The sequence below is a fragment of the Lampetra planeri genome, chromosome 3, assembly GCF_965212315.1.
Source record: "Lampetra planeri chromosome 3, kcLamPlan1.2.h2, whole genome shotgun sequence".
Lineage (NCBI taxonomy): Eukaryota > Metazoa > Chordata > Hyperoartia > Petromyzontiformes > Petromyzontidae > Lampetra > Lampetra planeri.
This window is the reverse complement of record NC_136109.1, coordinates 16,980,546-17,006,191: the sequence shown is the minus strand read 5'-3', so window position 1 is coordinate 17,006,191 and position 25,646 is coordinate 16,980,546. Positions and strand designations below refer to the sequence as shown.

The 25,646-nt window shown below is 42.0% G+C and overlaps 1 protein-coding gene across 1 annotated transcript; it reads left to right on the top strand.

Annotated features, from left to right (window-relative positions):
• Nucleotides 1–359: 359 nt before the first annotated feature.
• LOC144739083 (gamma-secretase subunit Aph-1b-like) lies at nt 360–25,646 on the top strand. Its single transcript, XM_078622084.1, has 6 exons — nt 360–886; nt 3,095–3,265; nt 7,158–7,231; nt 18,812–18,934; nt 20,320–20,447; nt 22,470–25,646. Exons 1-6 carry the CDS (start codon nt 774–776, stop codon nt 22,635–22,637), a joined length of 777 nt encoding a protein of 258 aa, XP_078478210.1. The 5' UTR covers nt 360–773; the 3' UTR covers nt 22,638–25,646.

Here is a 25,646-nt window from a genome sequence, read left to right as displayed (position 1 = left end):
CAATAGGAAAACGATGATCGTCTAAAGAGTTTTCGCTTACCGAGCAATTTTCGCGGAACGCATCTCGGCTCGTTAAGCGAGACACGCCTGAACGTAATTAATCGTAATTAATCGATTCGTCCAAACAGGATTCGTCGCGTGGACTGATATATACAGCGGAGGAATCGACGCGGAATCGATGGATCGAAACCCGCCCTCGTTGGTTAATCGCAATGTGGGGTGTGGAGAGGACCCCCCCCCCTTCGCCCGCTCGTTACATTCCCTATCGCGCATTAGCGGTAGCGGCCGACTGCGACGCGTGCGATTGGTCCGCTCGCTCAGCCTCGACCAATCAGAGGCCGGCGATCGCCTATCCGCGCTGGGGAATACAGCGGCAATGTCGGCCCCGTTCTGCGACCGGTTGGCGGTGCGGAGTCAGTCGAGGTTGGGGTGGGGAGCGATTTGCCGATACATTTATAAAAAATAAAAATAATAATTATGAAACTCTAACACTGCGAGCGTCGGGTCCATAGCTCCCCCGGGAAGCGTCGCGTGTCCTTAGATTCATGTTTTTGTTGTTTGAGGTTGACTACTATGAGCTGCTGGAAGCGAGCGTGTGGGTCTTCCCGCGGCCTAGTGGAGCTTTAGGCGTTGCCTAGATTCCCTGCGGGGATTAGCGACTTGTGGGCCGGCAGGCGAAGTCGTGGCCGCTGCCACTCCCTACAACTTTCGTCTCCGTCTCTCTCTCCCCCCTCTTTGTCGTCGTCGTCCCCACCACCGCCGCTTTGCTCGTCATGACGGCGACTGTGTTCTTCGGGTGCACCTTCATCGCGTTCGGGCCAGCGTTCGCGCTCTTCGTGTTCACGATAGCCAGAGACCCGCTCCGAGTCATCGTCCTCATCGCAGGGTGAGCGCGGCTTGTGGGACTTGGCGACGCACAAGTGTGATGGGGGGGTGGGTGGGGGATACACGAGGCACATGGGCGATACGTGAGCCGCGGGGCACTGCTTGCGAGACGTGTTGGACACGGGACACGTGTGTGTGCGAGACGCGGGGCACTAGAGCTCACATGTGTGATGTGTGAGAGACGGGACATGTGGGATACGAGGGGACCCGTGTCGTACACGATACGTGTGGTACATGTGCCACGAATTTAGTCAATCGTGTTTAAATGTAAACTACCATAAGCATTGCGAGCATTCTCGGCTAACACCACCAACAGCAAACGTCTGCGATCAATTATAAATTACAGAAGCACATCGCCCACGTGTTTCGCACGGCACCACAAACATAATCACTAAAACTAGTCACTATCATAACAAAAATACCACACCAAACACCACCACCAGTGCAACTAACACGTTTGTAATTTGTGACTTTCAAATGGATTTCATTATTGCCCCCCCTTGCCATAACATAGTCCCCGGGGTTGCACATTGAAACGTGTGTCCGCTTGGGCTTAGCGCCCTCGGTGAGCGGAGAATTGCCTTGGGTATTTGGCAGCTGCTGCATGTTGCTATATCATGGTTAATGACACTTGCATCTTCTTGTCAATGTGTGTGATTTCTGGTCCATGCCTTACGTATGCATGGGCAATGAGAAGGGGACGAAGTGAGCTGATCCAAACGCTGTGCATGTGGTACGAGTAAATCAGCTGTTGTCAGTGTACGGTATATCGTTCGCCCAAGGTCTCAGTCTGACTGGATATGAACCATATTTATGGTGGCAAAGTGTTTCCATGCGAGGTTCTCCATAAGACGACCACTGATGGCTGCCCACATTTTAAAAATTATTTAATCAATCTCAGAGGAATTATGCGAAATGTTGATCACCGACCGGGATTTTGTCTTGTTACTTTCTGATTTCAAATCAAGCACTTGTCAGCTCTGCTAGTCGCCTGTTTATAGTGTATGCATACACACATTATAATTACAGTGTTACGGTGTAACTAATTCGACACGTAATTCGATACGTGGTCTGCATATGTTTGGCAAATTATGCAAGTGTTGAAGACCACTTGTATTCAACAGCTGGTCAACAGTGTTGTCTGTTTCTGGACCTTTGTGGAGAGCAACCTTGTTGAGACAGTGTGGCAACTGCTTATTGATTTGTTCTATGAATTGTAACCTGTCATTTCATAAAACATGTACAGTATTCGGCCTAGTTAAATATTAACTTGGACAAAGTAACACTGGCAAGACCCACGTATTACCGTTTATGTTTGGAAACTATTTATTCTTGACTTGGCTTATATCACGTGGGGTAAGATAAATATTAGGATTGAAACAGCCCCAATAAATGATAGAAGTGAAAAATCTGAACAGCAATGGGATGTTATAACTTTTGTGTTGGGAAACTTGTAATACAATTGTTCGCTCTGAAGAATGTGCTTGACAATAAGAATGTTCAGCTCATGAATCTGCTGCTTGATGAAAGCCTCTCCATGCTGTGTTGATCATGGAAGTTTAGCAATTGGTCAGTGTGGGTTGGTGATAGGGGTGGGGGTGAACCATTCGGATATAATTTCCCATTTAATGGAAGTCGAACTCAGGAAACCAAGTTCATAGCCTATTCTTCCCCATTAACCAGATGTGCTATATAAATTCCATGAATGTTGATATAAATCTGGAAGTATGTAGCCGATAGAGAATAAAAATTACCATTTTCAATCCACAGTTATGCTGTTTGTGATGTTTTTGACCAATGTTAACCATGCTTGTCAATGTGGGTTGGTGATGGGGCATTTGGGTGAGGCGGGGGACTCAAGATCGGTTCAGATATCCACCTTTAATGGGAATTGAACTCAATTTGAAAAGTCAGGAACTGGTAATAAACTACAGCGGAATCTACTAATAGGGTTTTTCCCCTTTTTTCTGGCAACAAGGAATCATGCTTACATTAACCACAATACTTGCAGTCAAATGCAAACAAAAAAACAATACTCTGATAATTTATGCATTGTTTTTGAAACTGATTGGTCCACACCAGAGACAGCTTTCTTTGGAGCCTAGGCTCCAAAGAAAGAAAACACTGGTCGGACAATTTAAAATCATGAATTATATCACAATAATTGTGACTGCGTGTGTTTGTTGAACGTGGCCTGTCCACTTTGCAGGGCGTTTTTTTGGTTGGTGTCGCTCCTGATGTCCTCCCTGCTGTGGTTCATCGCTTACCAGCTCAGTGACAAGACCAATGAGGGGCTACAGCGAGGCCTGCTGATTATGGGCGTCCTTTTTTCCATCGCCATGCAGGAAACTTTCCGCTACGGGTACTTCCGTCTGCTGAAGTGAGTCACAGAAACATTATTGTGATGATTTGAAGCTTTCGTGACTGCATGAATTACTCTTTGGTTCTTTCGGTAAAGTCACGTAGAAATAAAATAAATTAAATAATAGAATACGACGTTGCGATTGCAACACAATCGGTCATCATCAGGTCGAACTAAATGTAGTTATATTATTTTATTATTTTATTTCTACGCGACTTTACCGAAAGAACCAAAGAGCAATTATTATGCTTGCTTACGCAGGAAAGCCTTTTCAGAATGGTCCTACCTAGTTTTCACAGTTGTCGGTGATGATTGCTATTTTTGTTACAAATTCGTCATTTGAATTATAACAAAAATATATTTGCACCATGACGTCATCCCAGACTGGCCTACTATTACGAGCAATGTCACAGAATGTTTTATTTTTATGGTCAATACACCTGCAGTATTAGTCGTGGCGGCCACTGTATTCGTATTGTGAACCTCTGCGACAAGTGGCAAACGAGCTACCACGAGGCCATGTTACCGCTCCAACTTAGTTGTGCTGTCATTAAGCATCACTTCCAAGCGTGATTGACGGTCTGAAATTGGGTGGTGTTAACCATGAGAATGTTGATAACAGTCCTTTGTTGAATGCCTGCACTGCCACTAGCATGTGGCAAGATGTCTTGATATAACGATAAATTACATTGTGATGTTGGAGGGGCGATTGTGAATGGCAGTTTCCTGCAGTGTCACCATATTTGTCTAAGTTCTGGGAGATTAAATGTGATAAATTACTTAACTGCCACCTGTTGAATTTTGTTTTGATCCTCGTTGTAAACACCTCTACCCCTGCCAACAAATGTACCCTGGCGCCCATCAACAAATTGCTATAAAGCAACATGAAACATTAATTGATCTTCATTCTTGATTTGAAGCTTTCGTGACTGCGGGAATCCATACTCTTTGGTTCTTTCGGTAAAAGTCACGTAGGTAGAAAGACTTTAACGAAAGAACCAAAGAGTATTCATCTTCATTGTTAAAATGTATTCAGCTGTAACAGTACAATGCAAGACCGAAATTACTTGTAAAATTTGTGAATACAGTATAGTGCATTAGTCTCACAAGTTGCCACATAAACTCATTTGTGCAGAAAACATTATGACTAGGCGTGCTGAGTTTTTATTTCACTCCCACAGCAGTTAATTTATCTGCATTTTGAGAAAAGCATTGGTTGCCTCTGACTGCTTCTGAAGACTGTTTGAATCAATAATTGTCCACACAGGTGTGTAGCAGCAGGGGGCAAGTATTCACAGGATCGTATTTCTCACACTTAACCGATTGGCAAAGCTTAATAGATTTGCTGATTGCAACTGATCCTTGCGGTGTAAAGCTATGCACGGAGAACCAGCAGTTAATGTGGCTCCGTCTAGTCTGGTTGCACAATCAGAGCATTCTGCTGCATCGTGTTTTAAGAGGAATGGCAGACATTGTGTTTTGGTTGCAAATGGTGGGACGCTATAAAGTGTACTTTCTTTAGTTAACGAGTTTGTTTTTGTCTCACCTCATTGATTGCCCCTTTTGCGATTTCTAAAGTCTTACTCTAGTTTCTTTACAGCCTTGAGCTGATGGAGGAGATTTCATGTTTCTACACTGGGGGTTGTTCACGACACTGGACAATCACTTGTACCACAATGTTAACCTCATTTTATAACTCCAGAGGTAGGATGGGCTAAGTCAACCCCCAAACTTAAAATTGTGAGTCATGCACTCTAAACACTAATCACTCGCCTGTCTGGCTATTGACTCATGAAATATATGGAAGGGAGTAATAGACATAATTTTAAACCGCTTAAAATTTGGTTTGATTTTCAGTTTTGCTGCTACTACACGTAGAGATTAGTCCAATAAAAATTGGTAGACCATATAAAATATCATAATATCCACGTGGTGTCACATAATGTGCTCACATACCGTTGCAGTAAATTGTGCTTACACAGTACAAGTCGTAGGCTGTAAATGCATTTAACTGGTAAGCTGAGCACTGCATGCCCTGCCTTCTCAGTGTGCAGTTGATATGGAAATAAAAGCATTGAAGTCAAACATTAGTTTTATCTTTCCTTCCCTTTGGCAGATGGATAATATTTTATTTTGATGAATAGAGCGTGTCCTGTAAGCCGTAATCATTTTCGGCATCAGTAGAAACACTCCCCCCCCTCCTCCCACGTCTTATCAAGTATGTAATCACCACAGTGGTACTCTGTAACACAGACAGAATCGTTTTAAAGTGTAAAAAGTGGCTTTTGCTTGGGAGAGTAACACATGTAAAGCATGATTGGAGAAACACGCCGGGAAGAGGAATTACCATGGTTTATTGTGGAACTGGAATTAGGAAAGGAAATAATTGTACAGAAAGGCATGTTGGAATGGAATATCGATAATGTGGTTGTTGCAATTAGGATTCTTGATCAATTATCAAATGTTTTAAGTACTTATTACGAAATCGCTAATTATTTCCAAAAGGATGATGGGATGCAGTTCAGTTTTATTATCGATCGAACCGACTGAAATATGAGAACAATCAAGCCACATGGCATGTATGAATGTGATCTATCACATGACTACCAATTACTGTACTGTGCGAAAGAAGTTATACATACATACTGCCAATTACATACAGCATATATACAGTCCTTTGTTGGCTGTTTGCTCGTTGAAGGTGTCACTCGCTATGCCTTGTCGGGCATGAGACTTGGCTGACCATACACCATGCTTGACATTTAGGGTTGCTAAACGTTTGTAATACCTTTTAGGAAGTCATGTTTTTGCATGCACTTATGGATAATGCGAAAAACTGAAATATAATCATTGCAAATGATGTCTTCCAAAATAATCATGAATGTTGTGGCACAAGGTAAAACCATTGTAAATGTCATGCTTATCATTCAAGAATATGTGAATTTCATGTTTATATTTGATTTAGTTACGTGTTGATTTTTACTGGTTTTTGTTCGCAGTTAATGATGTTTTTCCTCCTTGCTGACCCAAAAGAAGCATTGCACGTCTTTTACACAATTAAAATTACCTAGTTAATTATTTATATTTGTGTGGGTGGAACAGTGGTTATACTAATTGGCTCATAAGCTAAAAATCGATTTTCTGGTTGACTCAGCCTATACTTATCCCTGTGGGATAAAGGGATATTATACAATAAAAAAAGCACTGGGAAATCAACAACAGTTGTCCTGTGCAGAGAGTAATGTGGAATTAACACCTCTTTCTCAGTGCTGCCAATGGAGATGAGCACTACACCATAACTTCACTGTTTCTTATTTTTACGGTACATTTCATAAACGTTTCCCATAAAGTGTGTTGACATGGTATTAGAATTTAATGAACATTTTTGATAGTTTTTTCCGCACCTCCGATTCGCATGGTTGGCTACATACAGTGTGGAAGAAGTTCAACATACGCACATACATTATCCAGTCTTGTGGCATGCTGTTGTTAGCATACCAGCAATTGTATTTCGAGGCCTCTCGCCTTAGTATGCTGACATATTTTGCTTGTTCAGTTACTTGCATGTATTTTTTTATTATTAGCGAATCGAGTAGCACTGTTGGAAGAGGTCTTCACTCGTATTTGGAGGGTTGCAAATTCAAATTCTCGTTGGTGGGGTCAGCTGAGCCCATGAACTGTCTGGACCCAATGCAGTGGGTGCCACTTTATGGGACGTCAACACACGATGTTGAACTTTTTTCACACCGTACGTAGCTAACTGTGCTAATTGGAGGTGTGGGGGAACGACAACAAACTAAATATTGTGGTATGGAGACAATTCTAACTGATTTATGATGTTAGCTAGAGGATGTATAATTATTTAGATATGCATGTTTTATCATTTTAAAATTTGTATTTTGTGTTGCAGGAAGGCTAATGAAGGGCTAGCATCTCTTGGCGAAGAGAGCATGGCCCCCATATCCATCCGACAGATGGCCTACGGTAAGTGTGGGTCAGTCCCTGTATGCTTGCTTCAGAGACCAGATGTTAATGTGTGCGTGCTTAACTATAAATAATGTTTGATTTATCGCGCTAAGTGCTCTGAAATCAGTGGCTGCACTTAAGTGATGATTTCTGTAAACTATTTTTAAACAAATTTTTTATTATTATTTTACCATTTAGGTGCAGAGACCATGAAACGGCTTTATGCCCTTGGCTTGTCAACATGTAGACAGGCGATTGCAAAGAAATGCTGTCTATGCATGTATTATTTTTTCTGCGGTTCTTGATTAACATGACCCAATCTCCCCGTGATTAATTACACATGAGCCTAGATAGAAACTGTCAAATGAAGTAAAGCAAGTGTAAAGCAATGGCTTAATAACCAACAGCGTTAAAACCCTGCAAATGTAACTGAAACGTACGAATCATGTACGAGTTAACAATTTATTGTTGCAGGAAGTTATAGCTGCTGTTACACACCATTTCCAAAGTATGAAACACGAAGCTGCTGTTTACATAGCGCACAGCTTTGATTTCAGTCGTCCTTCACCATGGTCCACGTGCATCCTTTGGCAATGCTACCTTGTTGCAGTCAAAACCAGTGATTGCTGGTTTTTTGTGCAGAGGTCAGCAGTATCTTGCTTGAGTCATCCGGTTTTATGTGAAAACATATAAATTATGCATAACTTAACCTGTTTGTGAAACTTATACAGTCTCTGTATAGACTTTCGTTATATGGACATTTTCCAAGTATTGATTTTACTCATGACTAGTTCATTGGCTTAAGCAGCAATTGATCATTGGCAAAATATATAAAGTAATAGTGAACACTGCTTCCTTTCAGTTTCCAAATCACACGGGAAAAAAAAATCTTGTGTGCTGCTGCCTACGGCTAATGGAGCTTTTGTGCTTTTTGGGGTGATGTTTGTATGGTTGATACAATGTGGGATGGAACTGTTGTTATTGTTGTTCTCTGGATTTTAGCCGCTGTCAGGAGTTTGGGATATTACTGTGACCTCGCCTCGTTCACGATGTGTTTGGGTCACTACCATTGATCGTGTTTTGTTGTTATTTCTCTTTGGTGTTGGCCCCTTTTTTATGCTCCCGTGGTTTGTGATGAAATTTACATTAACGACAATGTAAAATAAAGCAGTTTGTTTCGTGTTATTTTTTGCTGGTGGGTTAGCGAGTTGAGAACATCCCACACATGGAGTTGCTTCCTTAACGGTGGCTTTCATAAATAGGTGGGATAGCAAGATGGGATAGCAAGATGAGTAATTATTTTTCACTTTCATGTTATCATACAACCAGGTTTCACATGTCTGCATGAAGTCTAGGGCAGTATGACTGTTTTTAGAGTGCTCAACATACAATTTGAAGGTTGGTAGTGTATATACTGATTGGATATCTATTCATTTTTTTTATTAGTATCACTTTCAAAAACCTAACATTTTGTTGTTTAAATCGAGATGATCGGCATTCCTTTCTTGAATAAAGAGGGAAACACGTTCATGACATAACAGTGCACTAAACAAATGAATGGTTGTAGAGGATTACCTTATTATTACAGCTAATTTGAAAGCAGGTCTTGTTCTTTCTGTACTCAGACACATTTACCATCCACTATGAGACCTCCTTTACCAGTGGCACAATATAGTAATAGGTTTTTACCGTTTCAACTGGTACAAAAACTGACACCTTTATACAAGGCATCATGTTTGCAATAACCACAACACAAGCAGTCAAAATGCAAACAAAAAGAAACAACTCTGATTATGATAATGATATGCACTGTCTTTGAAGTTTATTGGTTCACACCCGGGACAGCTTTTCTTAGAGCCTAGTCTCCATTGGTGTTGGACCAGATGACGCCAAAATGCGTACAACTCAAAGACAGCGCACTGTCAGAGTATTGAGAGCTCGGGGTAAGCATTTACACTGAGACCTCCTTTACCAGTGACAAAATATAGTACAGTAATAGGTTTTTACCCTTTCAAATGGTACAAAAACTGACACCTTTATACAAGGGATCATGTTTGCAATAAACATTTTTGACTGCTTGTGTTGTGGTTATTGCAAACATGATCCCTTGTATAAAGGTGTCAGTTTTTGTACCATTTGAAAGGGTAAAAACCTATTACTATATTTTGCCACTGGGGAAGGAGGTCTCACTATCCACTATACAACTGGGTCCAGCAACCTTTAAATCTGCATAAAAGTATGAATCCTCGTCTGATGCGTCACGGACTAAAAATAGTTTATTGGTAGCAACTTAGTACAATACCTTTTTGAGAAATATAACAAAAATGCAATAGACCCATTTATAAGTACAGCTATCTTGATTTGAAGCTTTCCTGACTGCAGGAATCCATACTCTTTGGTTCTTTCGGTAAAGTCACGTAGGTAGAAAACTAATAGATCACGACGTTTCGATCGCAACACAAGCAACCGTCATCAGGCGAGACGAACACAGCAGGAGAACAGCTGACGCAGGAGAAAGAGTTGCTGCAACACGTGAGACCTGATAGATCGGCATATGTTGCGGCGAGTACAGCTAGTTTATTATGTTACTCGAGAGCAAATATTGAATACATCAACATTACACTATATATCTGGGGCATCATGGCCCTTGACAATTATTATGATGCCCAATATGGAATACTATACTTATAGGTTTTACTCTTCCCCCCCCCCCTCCCCCCCGAATGAAATTCCAGTTGTACTGTTGCTGTCCGATTGCAAAATTAATACAACTCCATTGAGAACACTGTCAGCTATCGGTGCAGAGCATGCATCTGGTAGATTAAATCACAGAATTATTTCTGAATTCACTCCATAGACATATTTCTACAGGAGGGGCACACAGCTGGTATATGCCCTTGAAATGATTGTCTGCTGAATGTCAATTATACTGAATTTGTCATAGCCAGAGTGTAACAAAATACATTATTTTCTTTTATGGTGCATTTCTTGGTAACCAGGCTGAGATCCATCAACTCACCGCACTTGAGAAGAACCCATTTTAGCCATGGATGGCTGCATTAATTCTTACCCAGGTTCTCAAAGCAATTACTGTTGCCGCTTTCTTTTTCTGTGTTCAATAATCCCAATACTTCATTTGTAATCGGCAAATCGCTTTTCAAATTGCTCGGCTTGTTCAGTGGAGGAGCAGACTGACAAGTGGACGGCTAGGGTAGGCTTATCCTGCAAGACAGGTTATTCGCATGGTGGTCAACAACACCCTCCAGCTCGGATGCAATCGCTGTTGAAATGGGTTTCTTTAGAAAAAATTGTGCATTAAGTAGCCAAGCCCAATTCATAAAAAATGGGAATGACGTTGGTAAGCGACTGGTGAGAAGATGTATTGCTGAGAACTTGATCAATACTTTGGCACATTAATACCATCTATGTAAATGTAACGGTCTAGTTAGGTAGTGGAGGATTAAATGACAAGAATTTTGGCAGAAAACTACCACGCCTCACCTAAAAACAAGGATAGTACACAGTACAGCAAGCTGCATTTGGAAAAGGTCATACACCTTGAGCTTGAACATTGATGAGCGTTCGACATAGTGTGATGGAAGCTCTCGGGGGGTTAAAAATGGATCGACTCTTTACCTGTCAGTTGGGGACAGTCACATGTGTATGCAAATGGATAGCTTTGCAACACAATCCTGCAGCCGGTCTTTTTTCTGTAATGCTTCTGTCTTAATAGCTCATTAGGTGCTTGCATGCCCTGTTTTAATAGCGTGACCTGGTTACCGTCATTGGCTATTTCATGAGCCTTCTCTTGTACGATGCTTGGTAATTTCCATTTTTGTAATGGATTGCCCTTGCGTACCGAATTAGTTGTTTCATCCACCTAAAACTTTCCATGCTTTGCAAATGGAAGCAGTTGTTCATTAACACTTAAACCATAATGTGTTATGAAGGATTTTGGTATCGGTCAGTATTCTTTTAACCAGGAGATGAAATTAACGTATTGAGACACATGAAACATTGCCTCTTATGCAAGGGTGATCTGAGTTACATCTAGAAAATTGAAGTACACAATAGTTTAACAACATTCAATTAATACAAATCTAAACTAACTTTGAAAATGTAGTAGTAATGTGAATAAGGCTGCGTACAAAGGGGAATTGCACTCGTAATTAATACAATAAATGTTGTGCGATATACAATTGTAGTAAAGAACACTTGTAGATTTTTCATCTTGGAATTTGGAAGGATATTGTTGGGCAGCAATGTGACCGGGCAGCACTGTGGCTTCAGTGCTTGCCTTACAATCATAATTTTGTGGCTTCTATTTCCAGCGATGTTCAATGGCATGAGTACCACTTTTGAGCAGCTAAGAATGGTCGTCAAATAGACTTGCCCACACCAGCGAATGTAGAATGTTTACTGCCAGTTTTGAACCACCAACAGAGATATCAACTCCACCCCAGTGCTCAGTTGATTACGTTTTAAATTTTGTGGAGCCAGTCCAGAACATCAGCATCATGATTTTTTTCATATAAAAGCGTTTTTGTTTCCTTCATATTGAAGTGTCAATTTGCCGCTTTACATTTTAGACGTTGAAAAAAATATATTCAATAAAATATACCACTCTTTATAAATGTTGGACATCCTTGGGGACAGGCATCCTCTTCCATGGTGAATGCATTCTTTGGGAAACAAAACATCAGCATGCATTATGTTGCAGGAGAACTGCAAGGCGTAAGCAAAAACAAGTTCTCGCTGTGGGTTTAGAGGGCATAAGGGTTGATGTTTTTTTGTTTTCAGAGCCCCTTCTCCCACCACCACTCAAAAAATATTTTGAGTGAATATTCATGAAGGTCAGACTATGCGTCAGTATTGTGTGGAATGGGTGGGGTGTGGGAAGCATGCCACATTCTACAAGACCAAAGGGACACATGTCAGCGATATTTTATTAACAGAAATAACTCTCACAGTGAGAAAATGAAATGCTTTATGGCTTTGTATGTTGAGTGTTCCAACATAGATGTGTCGTTTGGATCATGCTGCCCTTGAAATGCTAAAGGAGACAAGGACAGTGTCTTGTAGATGGAATTCTGGAGTTTGTTTTAAAGAAAACATCTTCTGTCCTGACTTTTATTAGACCCCCTTTTGCTTGTAAGAATTGATTAAGTGCCACGGTGGCGAATTGTTCGATCCTGACCCTGATGCCTGTATATTTGGAGCTTGCACGTTGTCCCCGTGGTCATGTGGATTTTTCTCCTTTGGTTCCTCTGGGGTTTCTCCTCAACATTTAGAAACATGCGTTTAGAGTATTTGGCTGCTGCTATAAATTTCCACGCGATAAGCCACTTCGTTGAGCTATCATTTGTGGCCAGGCCGCTTCATTTGAGCAGTGCTACAATTTGACTTTTTCAACAAACTTAGGTTAACGTCAGATGTAGATTGGCAGATTCTCCCCCATGTTGGGTGAGGCGAGTACTCGCACCTCCTCCAATACGAAGAGTAGGTCAAAAACACCGTGTTGAAAGGTTCAGTAGAACTCCCTCTAATGGAGGCCCTTCCATCAACACTGGTGTGAGCAAGAAATTGCAGGGCTGTACCTCTACCTTAACCATTCTTAAGCAAACTTTAATGCACTGTCCATCATTGCTTACCGTTTGGATAGATTGCCTTTCTCCTGCGATTTGATGTAAATATTTACAATTTACACATCAAAGCCTCTGAGTACTGAGCCATTTTCAGTTACGTCTCAAATGCTGCAAATGGCTTTTCTGCAGGGAGGTAGACATTAGTCTGTAGTCCAGCAACTCCAGGTGGGCAAAATTATGGCAATTCTCCCACATTTTGGCAAAGTGCGTCTATTGTTTGGCACCTTGAATCGTTTGGAATGGGCGCCATGCCTTTACCACACCCAATATTCTATCCATGCCCCTTTACAGCTGAAATGCCACATTTCTGTGGGGATGTTCAACTCCTTTTTTCGTGCCATTGCATTTCTGTCCCAGCCCTCCGAGATTACTCCTCCGTTTTGGCAGAATTTAGCAATTGTTGAAGAATCACTTTGCATTTGGTGGAAACTGGATAATTAAGTTACACGTTATCAAGCAATTTTCTGCTAAATGGTGGAATAATGGATTCCAGCAACTTGTGAATTAGGCTTCTAATGTTGAGTGTAGATAATTCTGCTGCTTAACTGCAGTGCCTGTGGAGTAAACCAATGTGGCTGGAAACCGCTGCGCTGATTTTTCTTTTAGATTTTTCCCTCCCACTGAGCACTGTAGCTCCCTCCAGCTGACACGCAATGAGTCATCAGCAACGTATTGATCCATCATCCTGGTTTTATTCCTTTTATTGTATTTTGCCCTTTAACAAACTAAATTATGCTGGTGGTGTTTAAATAACCAGGCAACGACCATTTGTCACTCGCATGAATATCACAACCACTTGCCCACTGCGTGTGGTGTACATGGCTGTACGATTCAATCTTTCCGTTTGATCTCTTGTGGTAATGCATACATCTCCAATTTAGCTCTTGTTCATCCTTCATAATACATTAATGGCTTGCTACCTTACGAAGAAGAAAAACAGCACTTCCTTTAATCTCTTTGGACATTTTAAAAGAATACATAAATTGTAGTTAAAACTAGAAATCCATCAGCAGGAGCCTGTGATTCAATTCTCTGCATTTACAGTGGTATTTCATTGATTTTTTTCCCTGCTCCCCATTGTGTTGCTAGTCTGGAAATGTAATCTTAGCGATACATATCTACGTGTATATATATGTATATATGTCCTTAAGAATTGTTTGGCTTTCATTTATTAAATAATTACAATTTAAGGGAGGGTGGGGAGGGGCGGGGAGGGCCTGGGTGGGGAGGGGCTACGTGGGGAGGGGAGGGTGGGGAGGGTGGGGAGGGGCTGGTCACCCCGTGGTGCCCTTATAAAACTCAACGTTTAACCTACTCACGCCGGCTTGTGCCCGCCCTCAAAGTCGGGCATATTTGCGGAATACACCACGCCGCCGTTGACCCTGGCCATTGACCGAGCAACCCAACGTTCTTACCAGCTCCCTTCGCAGGAATGTGTTTCTCTATGGTCTTCTTCTTTCGTCTGACTGATGTAGTAGATACAGAGCAGCAACTACAATTTGACAGTCAGTCGGTCAAGCCAGATCACTGTGTCTGGAGCAGCGTAGTATCGCTGTGGTCTCCCAGTGATCATATATCAGGCGTCCGTTTGGAATGCACAATTGTAGTTTTCAGGATCAAAAGAATGATTATGAAGAACGTAAAATCTCGGCAAGAATATGCGTAAGAGACTCAAATGGCGATTTATTGGATAAGTGGACTATCTCATGGCATGCTGTGTTTCATTGGATGCAAAGATTTGTCAACCCACGGGGGTTAGGGATAGTTTATTTTTCACTCTGCACATTTGGTCAATGTTATCTAAGGTACTCAAGCATTTGAACGCTCTGTAAATCCAGTTTCTTTTTAACTAGGCAACTCCTTTCTCCGTAATAGAAAAGGTTTGCACTCTTGTCAATCTGTAGTGTTCTCTCTCTTTCTTCGCACACCAGAATCCAACAGTGTTTTGTTATTGTTTTGCCTATATATGTAAACCGTGTATGTAATAACATACTCAAAATGTCACGTGATACACGATGCTTCTATGCAATAACAGACTTAAAATGTAACCTGCCGCGTGACGCTCAAGTCGGACAAAGCGTCATACTATATTATAATAACGACGTTTTTCTGGCTAGCTGGTGCAATGTGAAGTGTGCGGTTGTGATGTCACTTGCATCCCACAGCGTTGAGCCGGTAGTGCCTTGCGCCGACGTCACGCCTCCCCCCGCCCATGCACCCTCAACCCCGGCCATGTATCCCGTGCAAATACGTGGGCAGTGCTAGTTGTCATGAACAGAAGACGTGTGCTTGACCCAATATTTTATTGCTTTGCACAGCTTCAGTTAAAATGCACGTGAGGGCATTGTAACTGGAAGCTGCTGTGATGTAATGCTTCGCAGACTGGACTTGCAATCCAGAGGTCGCAGGTTCGATCTTGTCGTGACACAGTTGAAACAATGACGCAGGTAAATCCCCCTGCCTCTCCACCTATCAGTATGAATGGGTACACCACAGTTGCTCCATTGGTCAGGTCACGTGTGCAGGGGTGAAGTGGGAGTATCCAACTGATTGGCACGGTTGGTCAAGTACGGTGTGAAAGAAGTTCAAGTTCTATTAAAAATGTGTGGCCAGCATGAAAGTGAAGGCCTGGATTCCCTCTTGAGTGTTTCTCTGCAGCTCCCTCAAGGCCCTTCTCCCAGTCGTGGGTTGAGCAAGCAATTGCAAATTACTGTTTAAAAATACTCACAATTTTCATCATGACAACTGCATTATTCGAGAGAAAATAAATGTCGCGGGCTCATGTTTTGGGAAATTATCCTTCAGAGCAGCCTTCTTAAGCTTTTGAACCTTTTTGAAGGAAACATTTTTTTATTGACATAAGTGGTTAGTTTTCCGCCTTAAATGTTGTGTTGTAATGAGCGCTTTTGCCTGCCTGTGGTTTAGTAATCTAGTTAACGTAATCATAACGTTTGCGTCATATTTGCCTGATGTGTGGCCTTGAGCTTCGACCTGATTTTTTAACAGGTTTTGAATCTGCAGACACGTTGACATTTCCCCCCATCAGTACACAGGTCTAGGATCTGCAGCAATTAATTGCACAGTAGCCATTTCAAAATGAAAAAAATTAAATCAACTCGATGGCTAAACAGCCCATTATTAGAGCATCATAGTGATTCTATTTGATTGAAATCGTATTTGCTTTTAAATTTGAATTCAAGGTTTGCACTTGCATTGAAAGAAGCTTGATGTGTTCCGATTACCAGGTGAAATCAATATGCCAAAATTGTGCAAAAAATCGCATGCGGCAATATATTTTTCCAAACCAACTCATTTAAAACATAACCTGAGGATTTGAAGTGTTTGTTTCTTTTCTATACATCACGTAGCCTGGCACATCCAGCCAGGTGGAGCTGTGGTTGGAATGCTTGTCTAGCAATTAGAAGATTTTACGTTAAAATCCAAGGGGGTTAAAAACAGCTTGTCAATAAATATTTTTGCTCTATACCATCCATTTGGGTGACACGTTGGCGAGATGTTAACTGCCTTGCCTGGTATACAGGAGGTCGTGGGTTCGATCCCAACACTGAAGGCTATATATTTGGAGTTTTCATGTATTCCCCGTGCTTACGTGGATTTTTCTCCGGGTACTCTGGGTTTTCACTCCACACTTAGAAACATGCGTTGAAAATATGTGGCTTCTATAAATTTCCACATGATAAGCCACTCCATTGGACTATCATTTGTGGCCCAGTCGCTTCTGAAAAATTGCTGTACAGTTCAATGGGCCGTACCTGGTAAAATAAAAATAGTTTAGTTTTATATATAACTTCAACACCACTCTGGAAAGACTCACTCCTGCCATGAGAATGCGGAATTTCCATTGCTAGCTCAGGACCACCAACGGAGATGAACGAACACCACCCTATTTCTTGCTTGAGCAAGGACACAATCTGACTTGCTCTAATTGTGATATAGGTCATCCATCTTGTCAAATAGTACACATCTTTGGTTTTTTAAAGGGTCCCTAGTCCTTAGAGGAGCTTGGGTGTCTTTATGCAAGGTAGCGTTTATGCATTCTTTTAGAAATGGGAAAATTGGTACTTATATTTCCTGAAAATGTTGAAATTGGTTATCAGCTCCTTGAATACTTCTTTCCACAGAACTCCAGTTTGTGCTTGGTTATTCAACGCTGTGTGAGAGCCACACATGGCTGCTGTTGTACGTATGACTATTTGCCCTTGCGTGTCTTTAAGACTCGGTAATTAGGACACTGAATGGCTGCGTCTGCATCCAGAGCTTGTTTTTGTCTCTAGCGTACTGCAATGTGATCGCAAGGTGCACAGAATACGGCCGCTGTAGACGAGGCATTGTGCAGCGGAGAGAGTTATTTGGGGATTTCTACAAATGCAACTAATTAAACTAATGTGGTGTGTGGTGAAAATGTCGCTGAACAAAAGAAAATAATACTTTGACACGCACACACAACTGGAAAGCAATATAATATGCATCATTAAGAAATGTTGAGTTATCAGTGGGGATCAAAATCATGAAATAAAGAGGTCAGTGAGATCAGGATGGAGTGCTTTAATTAAACTGCAATTTCTAAATAAAAAAAATTGCCTGTGTGCGTGAGCATTTTTTGCAATCGTCATGTATTGCCTATAATGGTGTGGATCAGAAACATGGACATTAATTAAAACAAAAATCAGCAAAAGTTGAAAATTACGTAAAGAAGCATGGAGGGTGGGGGTGATGTATGCTTGGTATTAGACCGAGAATAAGAAAGTGGAACACATGATTCGGGGAACAAATGTGAATTAGTTCCATCATATCAGCTGTTCAGGAACATAAGATGGATTGGGCAGGTAATGTCATGACAGTGGATGATGGTTGATGGATGGGAGTAGTGATGGAATGGCAGCAAAAGTAGAGCACACAGCCGAGAAAACAGACTCTGTAGGGCTGGAGTGATGAGATCAGCATACAAACTCCGAATATACAGGCTTCCGGGATGGAATGAAGCCCACAACCTCTTGTATACCAGGCAAGGTAGTTAACATCTCACCACCATGATGCCCTCAATCAGCTAAGCAAGAGCTTGCTGCCTTGCCAATAGCTATACCATTCCAACGTCTGGTATCCTATAGAAACGTGCCTTCAGGATGCAGTAAGCAGTTCAGACACAACAATAACTCTTTGGAGTACTGCTGATGAGCATGTTCCTAGATTCAAATGCAACCGATATGTTCATAAATGCTCTGAAGCCTTCATAATTATCTGACATCATTGGCTCTAATTGTATAATGTTATATTTCCATGAACGTTTTACTAAGTGTTGAACGTGTTGCCGGAGGAGTTTTGCATTGGGATGTTTGGCAAATTCCCTAATGAGTGTTATGTATCCCAGAGGATACCCAAGTATGAAATGATACCAATCAAAAGTTAAGAAATGTTGGTTTGACTCAATTTTCTGCACTGCTATCGACTGGTCATCTTGTTAAAATCTGTATGATCCACCAATGTGCATCTAAAGATCTGGATTACAAGCTTATACGACAAGTTGGGAGGCTGGCATTTTTACAGCAAAGGCCTCACGATGTTTGTTGTTTCCATACATCTCCTTGTTGGACTTAGAATTAACCATTGGAACTTTTTATCCCTTAAACTTTGTTTGCAACGTACGTAGCCAACTATGCTAATTGGAGGGCTTTGGCAATCTGAAGGTTACGCGTTAAAATCGAGGTGTGCCTATATTTCATTCGTGGTCAACAAAATGACAACCACAAAAGTTGTTATTCTTTTAATAGACTGGCCCCATGCCATGAGAATGTGGAATTTCCACCAATGGCTCAGATTGAGCATTGTCCCATTGTTTGTTTTAACAGGTTGGCATCGAGCCTCGACTCCAGTGTTGGCTCATGCAGTACTCGTTGTCACTTGTTTTGTCTGCCTTGTCCCTCCTCCTCTACAGTGTCTGGCCTGGGCTTCGGCATGATGAGCGGTGCTTTTTCTGGCGTGAACATCCTTGCCGAGTCTCTGGGCCCTGGGACGGTAGGAATCCACGGAGACTCTGCACACTACTTCCTCTCATCAGGTTGGCCTTACTTGTTGCTGTGTTAAGTTTTTTTTTAACTACTGCAGTCTTTGTCCTTGATCTGATTGTGTATTTTTGCTGGTTATTCAAGTGTTGACTCGGGAAGGTAATTCCCTTAGCCAGATTTCTAAACAAATAGAGGTGTGTTAAATGGCATTACCTTCCTGGGTTAAATTGCAATCAACTTTCCGAGGTAAAACCAGGTTCTTGTGTGTAAAATTGTGAAACTCACCTTAATTTTGTTTAATTTTAAATACATTTTATGACTTCGGTGTGCTCTTACATTTACTTTGCCATATGTGGTGTTTGACAAACACATCTAAACAGCACTCGGATGTATAAACATATACTCTATTGTTTCCAATGAAGGTCCCTAATACCACTTCTGAGTTAGTGAATGAAATCCAATGACACTACTGTTAAGATATTTTCTATTGTGATGCTTATAATTTTGTGGATTTTTAAAAGGGAAATGCTTAACTGTCTGCCAAGATGTGGATAGTGCAAATGAGTCACATTGCCATGGAAATTGTATGGATTATTGATAAAGGTGGCATTGCCACATTTTAGCCAAATATCTGATGAAAATTGACATTCACCAACAATTAAATTTGGCTCATGGTGTTTAGACTATAAAAAAACACAAAAATGCATGCTATTTGAAAATTTCAGTAAACAAGAGTTGAACATGAAACTATTAAATTCAAAATGTTTCCTGACTTGCTTTTCACACTTGTATTACCGGTATGTAAATTTACACTTTTAGAGACTCAACCCAAAAACCTAATTTTCTGTGCTGTTGTGAAAACTATCTAAGCTGCTATGGTTTGATGGGAAAAAATATTATTATTCATAAGCTTCACAAGAGCACATGTTTATGCACAACAGCGTTATGGAGAATTATGATTTGCTTCACAGGGAATTAACTTGAATTATAAACAAGTGGCATGTACACATTTCATGTTCAGTTGTGAGTTTATATGTTAGCTGTGTAATAATGCCGTACAATCTCAAAGGAGACACAGGATTAATTTTATGAAGAAAGGTGAGTTATTATTTTCGTACAATATAGTTGCAGGTAATGTTTTAATACGGTGATATGACACCAGCACACAATGTCATATGGTCTAAAACGTCCACTGTTCAGGATGCAACGTAAATTGGCAATTTCCTGCACGAATTACCATTTTATGCTTTTGAACCGAGCCGTTTGACTTCAGAGCGCTGGAATGTGTTACCGGACTTACGGTCAACTCGACCGACTCGCACGTGGTTGACAAATCTTAAAAATTGATCACCAGACACGGCTGAAAACATGCACTCTTACTCACTGCTCATTCCCTGCATTTGAGTCTCGCGTCACACATGTGTGTCTCCTCCTGCAGCCTTCATGACCATGGCCATGGTGCTCCTGCACACTGCCTGGGGTGTGGTCTTCTTCCAGTCCTGTGACAGGAAACACTGGTGGGGAGTGGCTGCGGTTGTTTTAAGCCACGTCTTCGTGTCCTCACTGGTGAGTGTGAAATGTGTAGAGCCAATTTCATTCAGCTCCTCGTCAATTACCTGTCGCGGTGAGAGGCCTGTAACATGCATTGTCAACTTTCTTTTGCAAGGAGAGCGAGGGGGAGATGAGTTGTCAAAGGTACAACTGCTCATTTTATACCTCGACACGCTGTGGATAATAACGAGGAAGCCATCTGTTTGCTTGTCGATATAAAATAATTCATTCCTGTGACTGAATGAGTATTCCAGACAAATGTTTCCATATAGCCCTTTGTTTTAACAAGGCAAATATTAGAGCACTTGATTTTTTAGCATTGTCAGCAGCGTGCGTCTACATCTTGAGTGCATTATCATTAACTGGAGGTGCAGCGAATAGCACTTTTTACGAATTGGCTTACCTGGCTATTCTGCTATTCCTAATTATGACTTCTGTTGACGTACATTTTCAATATGTTGGCAAGTATCTTCATACTCTTTATCTAGTATCTTGAAGTATCTTCATCTATCTTTTTCCCTGTCCTTGATTCTAACTCCCTGTCTTCATGTTTGCTTCTCAATCTGTCTGTGTGGACATCCGTGTGTCTTTATCTGTCTTTATGTATCGGTCTGTGTCTCTTTCACGGTGTCTCTGTTTTGCTGTATTTATTTCTCGCTCTGTGTGTCTAATCGCTCTCCCTGACAATGTGCTGCTCCTCCTGTCACAGCCCCAGTCCTCTATAATTATTCCTCCTTCTAACCACACCCCCACTGTGGCTACGGTGGTCATTTTTGACGAGTGGCCCGCAGTGCCCCCAATGTTTTACTTCACGTTGTTTTAATTGCTTCAATTTGGCAAAAGTGAGGACCAGACAAAACCAGTGTGTTCAGAGGCATAATAAAATTAAGTGAGTTTTTTTTTTGTAAGCACTCCTGAAAAAATTAACATAGCCAAATTAATGTGAACATTCTTCCATGTATGAGGCATTTATTTCTGCTGTCATTAAAACCCAAAAATGTACCGTTGGTGTGAACATGCCTTATTATACAGTTATTTGTGACTGCGACTTGTTTGACAATTCCTTTTTGCAATATAACGGCCTGGTGTTTTGCCTCATCAGCTGTAATGTAATGTGGGAACAAACTGATCTGCAATTGATGACATGACTGTGTGGCAGTGAACGGTCAGATCGTGTCTGAGCATGTTGCTGTGTCTGATAATCAATCTCAAGAGACGTTTTAAATTGATGCTATCGAAGAGTCCAATTTGTAACATTTAATGTGCAGTGAAACATCTCCTTGTTAGAATGAGCATTGTATGAATGCTTATCACTAGCAGCCCTTTCCCAGTTTGGTAATTCCACATTGCTGTAATGGGGGCCAGTCTTAAATCATGACCATTGTTAACATCACATTGTATTGACCTCACAACGATGGTTAGCTGACAGCTGATCAAGTAATGATCTCACAATCCTCCAAATGAAATTTGAGGGCTTTACCAACATGTCTTACAAGACGATGTTGGTACTTATATCGTTTAATGCCAATGATTCTTTAACCTCCAGGCTATGATTAGATTCGTATTCTGTGTGTTTGTTCAGTTTTGTCACCTCTATGAGAAATATCAATATCTAGCTATACATTAGCCAAACGCAGATCCCATTGTCTGCTCTGTATTTTGTGGAGAGCGGTCGTGTTGTGGTTGGCGCAATGCGCTACGAATCCGGCGTCCCAGGTTCGATTTCCGCTCGCAGTCAACACCAGTGATGATTATCTGAACCGGTCCGGGGCCTCCCCTCGGTGGACTCGGCCTCAAATGCGTACTTGGTGTTGTGCGTAAGCATCGCCACTAGGAAGACAAACACGGTCAGGCGTGATGTTGGCCACCCACCCCCTCGTGTGCTGTGCCGGCCTTCATAGGTGCTCGCTAACAGCACTTGCCCCAACATTTTGTTAAGGCTATAAGGGGGATCTTCGTCTTTTTGTCTGTGTATTGTAAACATGGTGACTTGTGCAAACACCGCATTCACAACGGTGGCGTTGTTGTTGCCTGCAGACGTTCGCGAATCCCAATTACGAGGCTAGCTTGATACCGGCCTACCTCATGATGGCTGCCTTCGGCACGTGGGCGTACTTCACGTCCGGCGGCTCGCTGAGGAACATCAAGAGCTTTGTGACGTGCAAGAGCTCCGAGTATCTGCTGGCCAGCCACCGCCAAAGATAGGGCTGCCTGCCCCTCGGCGTGCGATTCAGCATGCGTGTCTGTGTTCGTGGACGTGCAAATATGCGTGTATTTTGGGGTGAAGTGCTGTCAATCCAGGAGTGTGTGGAGCACGGGGAGCTGCAACTCATCCCACCGAGGCTTTGCCTCTCAGTCATAATAATCCAAATAGAACTGCATGTGGACATTGCCATAGCAGTAGCTGCTCATGTTGTCTGTACATTTATTAATTTGAGGTTATTGTGTAGCTACACACGTAGGTCATACGGTGTCACAAGCGCTCCAATTTTATTTTAAAGGTTCATGAATGAGAGGAAATATTTGAAAAATTGCAGCTGCGTGACTTGCAGATGCACCGCCGTGTCGGCCTCTTGTGATGTCCCGACCACGTTTGTTTTTTCAACGGCGAGGTTCCTGTTACTCGGCTACTTCACGTTGTGCACTGCATGGTGAGCGTCTCTTCATCTTCGCATAAAGAGCTCGGTATCTGAAGCCACAATGGCAGCACAACGTCTTGCAGCCGGGAGCTGGGATTTCAGGGATAAAACATATTTTTTCATTCAAAGAAGCCAAATTAATCTGCGCACGTTTCTGTGAAATATTGTTTTGAAAATGTCGTGAAATACCACTCATTGTTTTTAGGTTACATTTTTCTTTGGAAGTGCATGAAAAATCAACGAACTTTTACCAATTGTGTGTCTCCTGGCCACTTGTCATCTTATGGTCTTGATGCACATTCGAGAAATAACTTTGAAGTCCAGTGCAAAGAAGCTGCAGCTTATTCTTCAATAATCATTCTTTTTTTGTGTTACTAGAAAATACCTGTACCCTGGTTGAGTGACAAGGTTGTCGTTGGTCGAGTGTGTTAAGCTCTGCTCTTGATGCTGATTATGATGTTTAACAGGACGCCGAGCAATACATCTTAGAGGTGCACTCAATGGCAATTTCTTGGAAGTACATGTCCCGCATCGTTTGATTAGTGGGGCGGGGGGCAGGGGGGTTAAGGGAGAAGTAATGGAGGAGAAAGCAATCTCCCTCATCCTGTCCGTCCACATCTCTCTTTGTCACTCACAATGGGATTTTGGGTGTGCCCCAAAAGGATGTTTCGCCTGGTACTGTGTGCTTGCATGTATGTGTGTGTTTGTAAATGTGTGTCGGATACATTTATATGTAAATCCCTCTTTCTCAATGGAGCAATATTATTTTGGTATTTATTAGATTTACCCAATTCTGCCTTCCTTAACTGCCATTATTTCCAGCGAACGATCATTCTGCATTGTATCAGTCAACACGTGCGGCATGTGTATTGATGAAGTTGCATTAAGTGTGACGGACTGGTAAACTTGTGGGGGACTGAAGAGTTAACGTATTTGACTAATATGAGACATGAGAAGAGAAATGGTAAACCTCCACATGTGTCTATGTGAGTGTGTACGTGCATACATGTGGGGAGGGGTAGTGTAGCGGTTAGCGCGCTGCGCTACGAACCTGGCGACCCGGGTTCGATTCCCGCTCACGGCCAACACCAGTGATGATTATCTGAACCGGTCCTGGGCCTCCCCTAGGTCGACTCACCCTCAAATTAGTACCTGGTGCAGTGTGTAAACATCGCCATTAGCGAGACACAGGCGGCCGGGCGTGGTGTTGGCCACCCACCCCCTCGTGTGCCGCTAACAGCACTGGTCCCAACAGTCTGTTGCAGGCTATACGAGGGATCTTTGCCATTTTTTTGCGTGCATAGATAACGCCTCGATGTCATCTCACTGTCTTGTTTGAAGTTGCCATGCCAGTGAAGGATTTCGAGTTTTACACAAATTGGACCGAAAGATGCTTTCGTACAACACAAGGCATGCGGCAGGTGACTTGATTAAACATTAAACTTCAAGATGAAGGATAACGATTGTGTAGGTGACCCATTTCGCTTTGCTTATGTGATATGTTGGCACAAGGCACTTGTGTGTTTTTTGAGTGATAGTGTGCGTGCCACTGCAGTATCACTTCTGTAATCTAGCAATAAAACATCCAGCAAGTGGTTCACCTCGTTTATATCCTGGCAACAATAATACGCATAATTACATTATTTATGCTGTGATTTGCACTGACGCGTCACGTGTGTGCTGTGGCAGTTTATGGGGTGCGTCGGCTGATGGCCAATTGGTACACCAGGGAAAAGCTATCATTTCGAACATGTGTATTGCGTCTCCATTGGGAGGTTGCCCGTAATGCCTTTCATTAAGGTCTTTCTACGAAAATATTTAGTTGACTATCACTGAGTAAAACCCACTGGGGCTGCGCGTGTGAGAAGCAGAATCCATTATTGCATTGTACGATGCTCCTACGTCTACTACGCTCGCCGCCTTCAACGTGCACTGACCGGTGTGGTGAAGTATGGCCAAAATACCCGCAACAGAAGTGGGGAGGCCATCATGCAGCAGTGAATTGACAAAAAGGGCTGTATTTGTATAAAACCTAGCATTTTTAATATTTTATATACTGTACACAACTTCACTGCGACAGCATTAGCATAATTATTTTATCAGGTAAATTGATTTCCTTTCAAACAAGTGAAAGCATAGGTTTACGATGTAGAGTAAAATAGAGTATTGTATTAGAGTCCAGGGGTGGGGAACGTCCGGCCCGCGAAATCATTTGGTGTGGCCCTGCCAAGGCAACTGCAGGCGGGACTCGAAATTCAATAAATCTAGGAGCAAACCTGGAAAAGCAGTTGCGAGTAGCAACATCATCAATACCAGCTAACATCACACGCCTCACCAAAGAGAAGCAGTTCCAGCCATCACATTAGGGGTGAGTTAATGAAATGTTTGACTAAATATAGCAGACTACTTTTTAAGTTGATAATTTTGTATGGCCCGCGAATGATGTTATAAATGTCCAAATGGTCCTTGGCAGAAAAAAGGTTCCCCACCCCTGTAATTAGACGATGACCACCTTTCACCCTGTTGCAATCTGCCAATGAACACGCGTGTTCAAAATAAATGCATGTAAACAATA

Excerpts from the sequence above, each read along its gene's own strand:
- LOC144739083 (XM_078622084.1), top strand. The coding sequence starts at position 774 with ATGACGGCGACTGTGTTCTTCGGGTGCACCTTCATCGCGTTCGGGCCA. Across the intron at positions 887-3,094 it reads GTCATCGTCCTCATCGCAGG|GGCGTTTTTTTGGTTGGTGT; the intron begins GTGAGCGCGGCT and ends TCCACTTTGCAG. Across the intron at positions 18,935-20,319 it reads ACACTACTTCCTCTCATCAG|CCTTCATGACCATGGCCATG; the intron begins GTTGGCCTTACT and ends CTCCTCCTGCAG.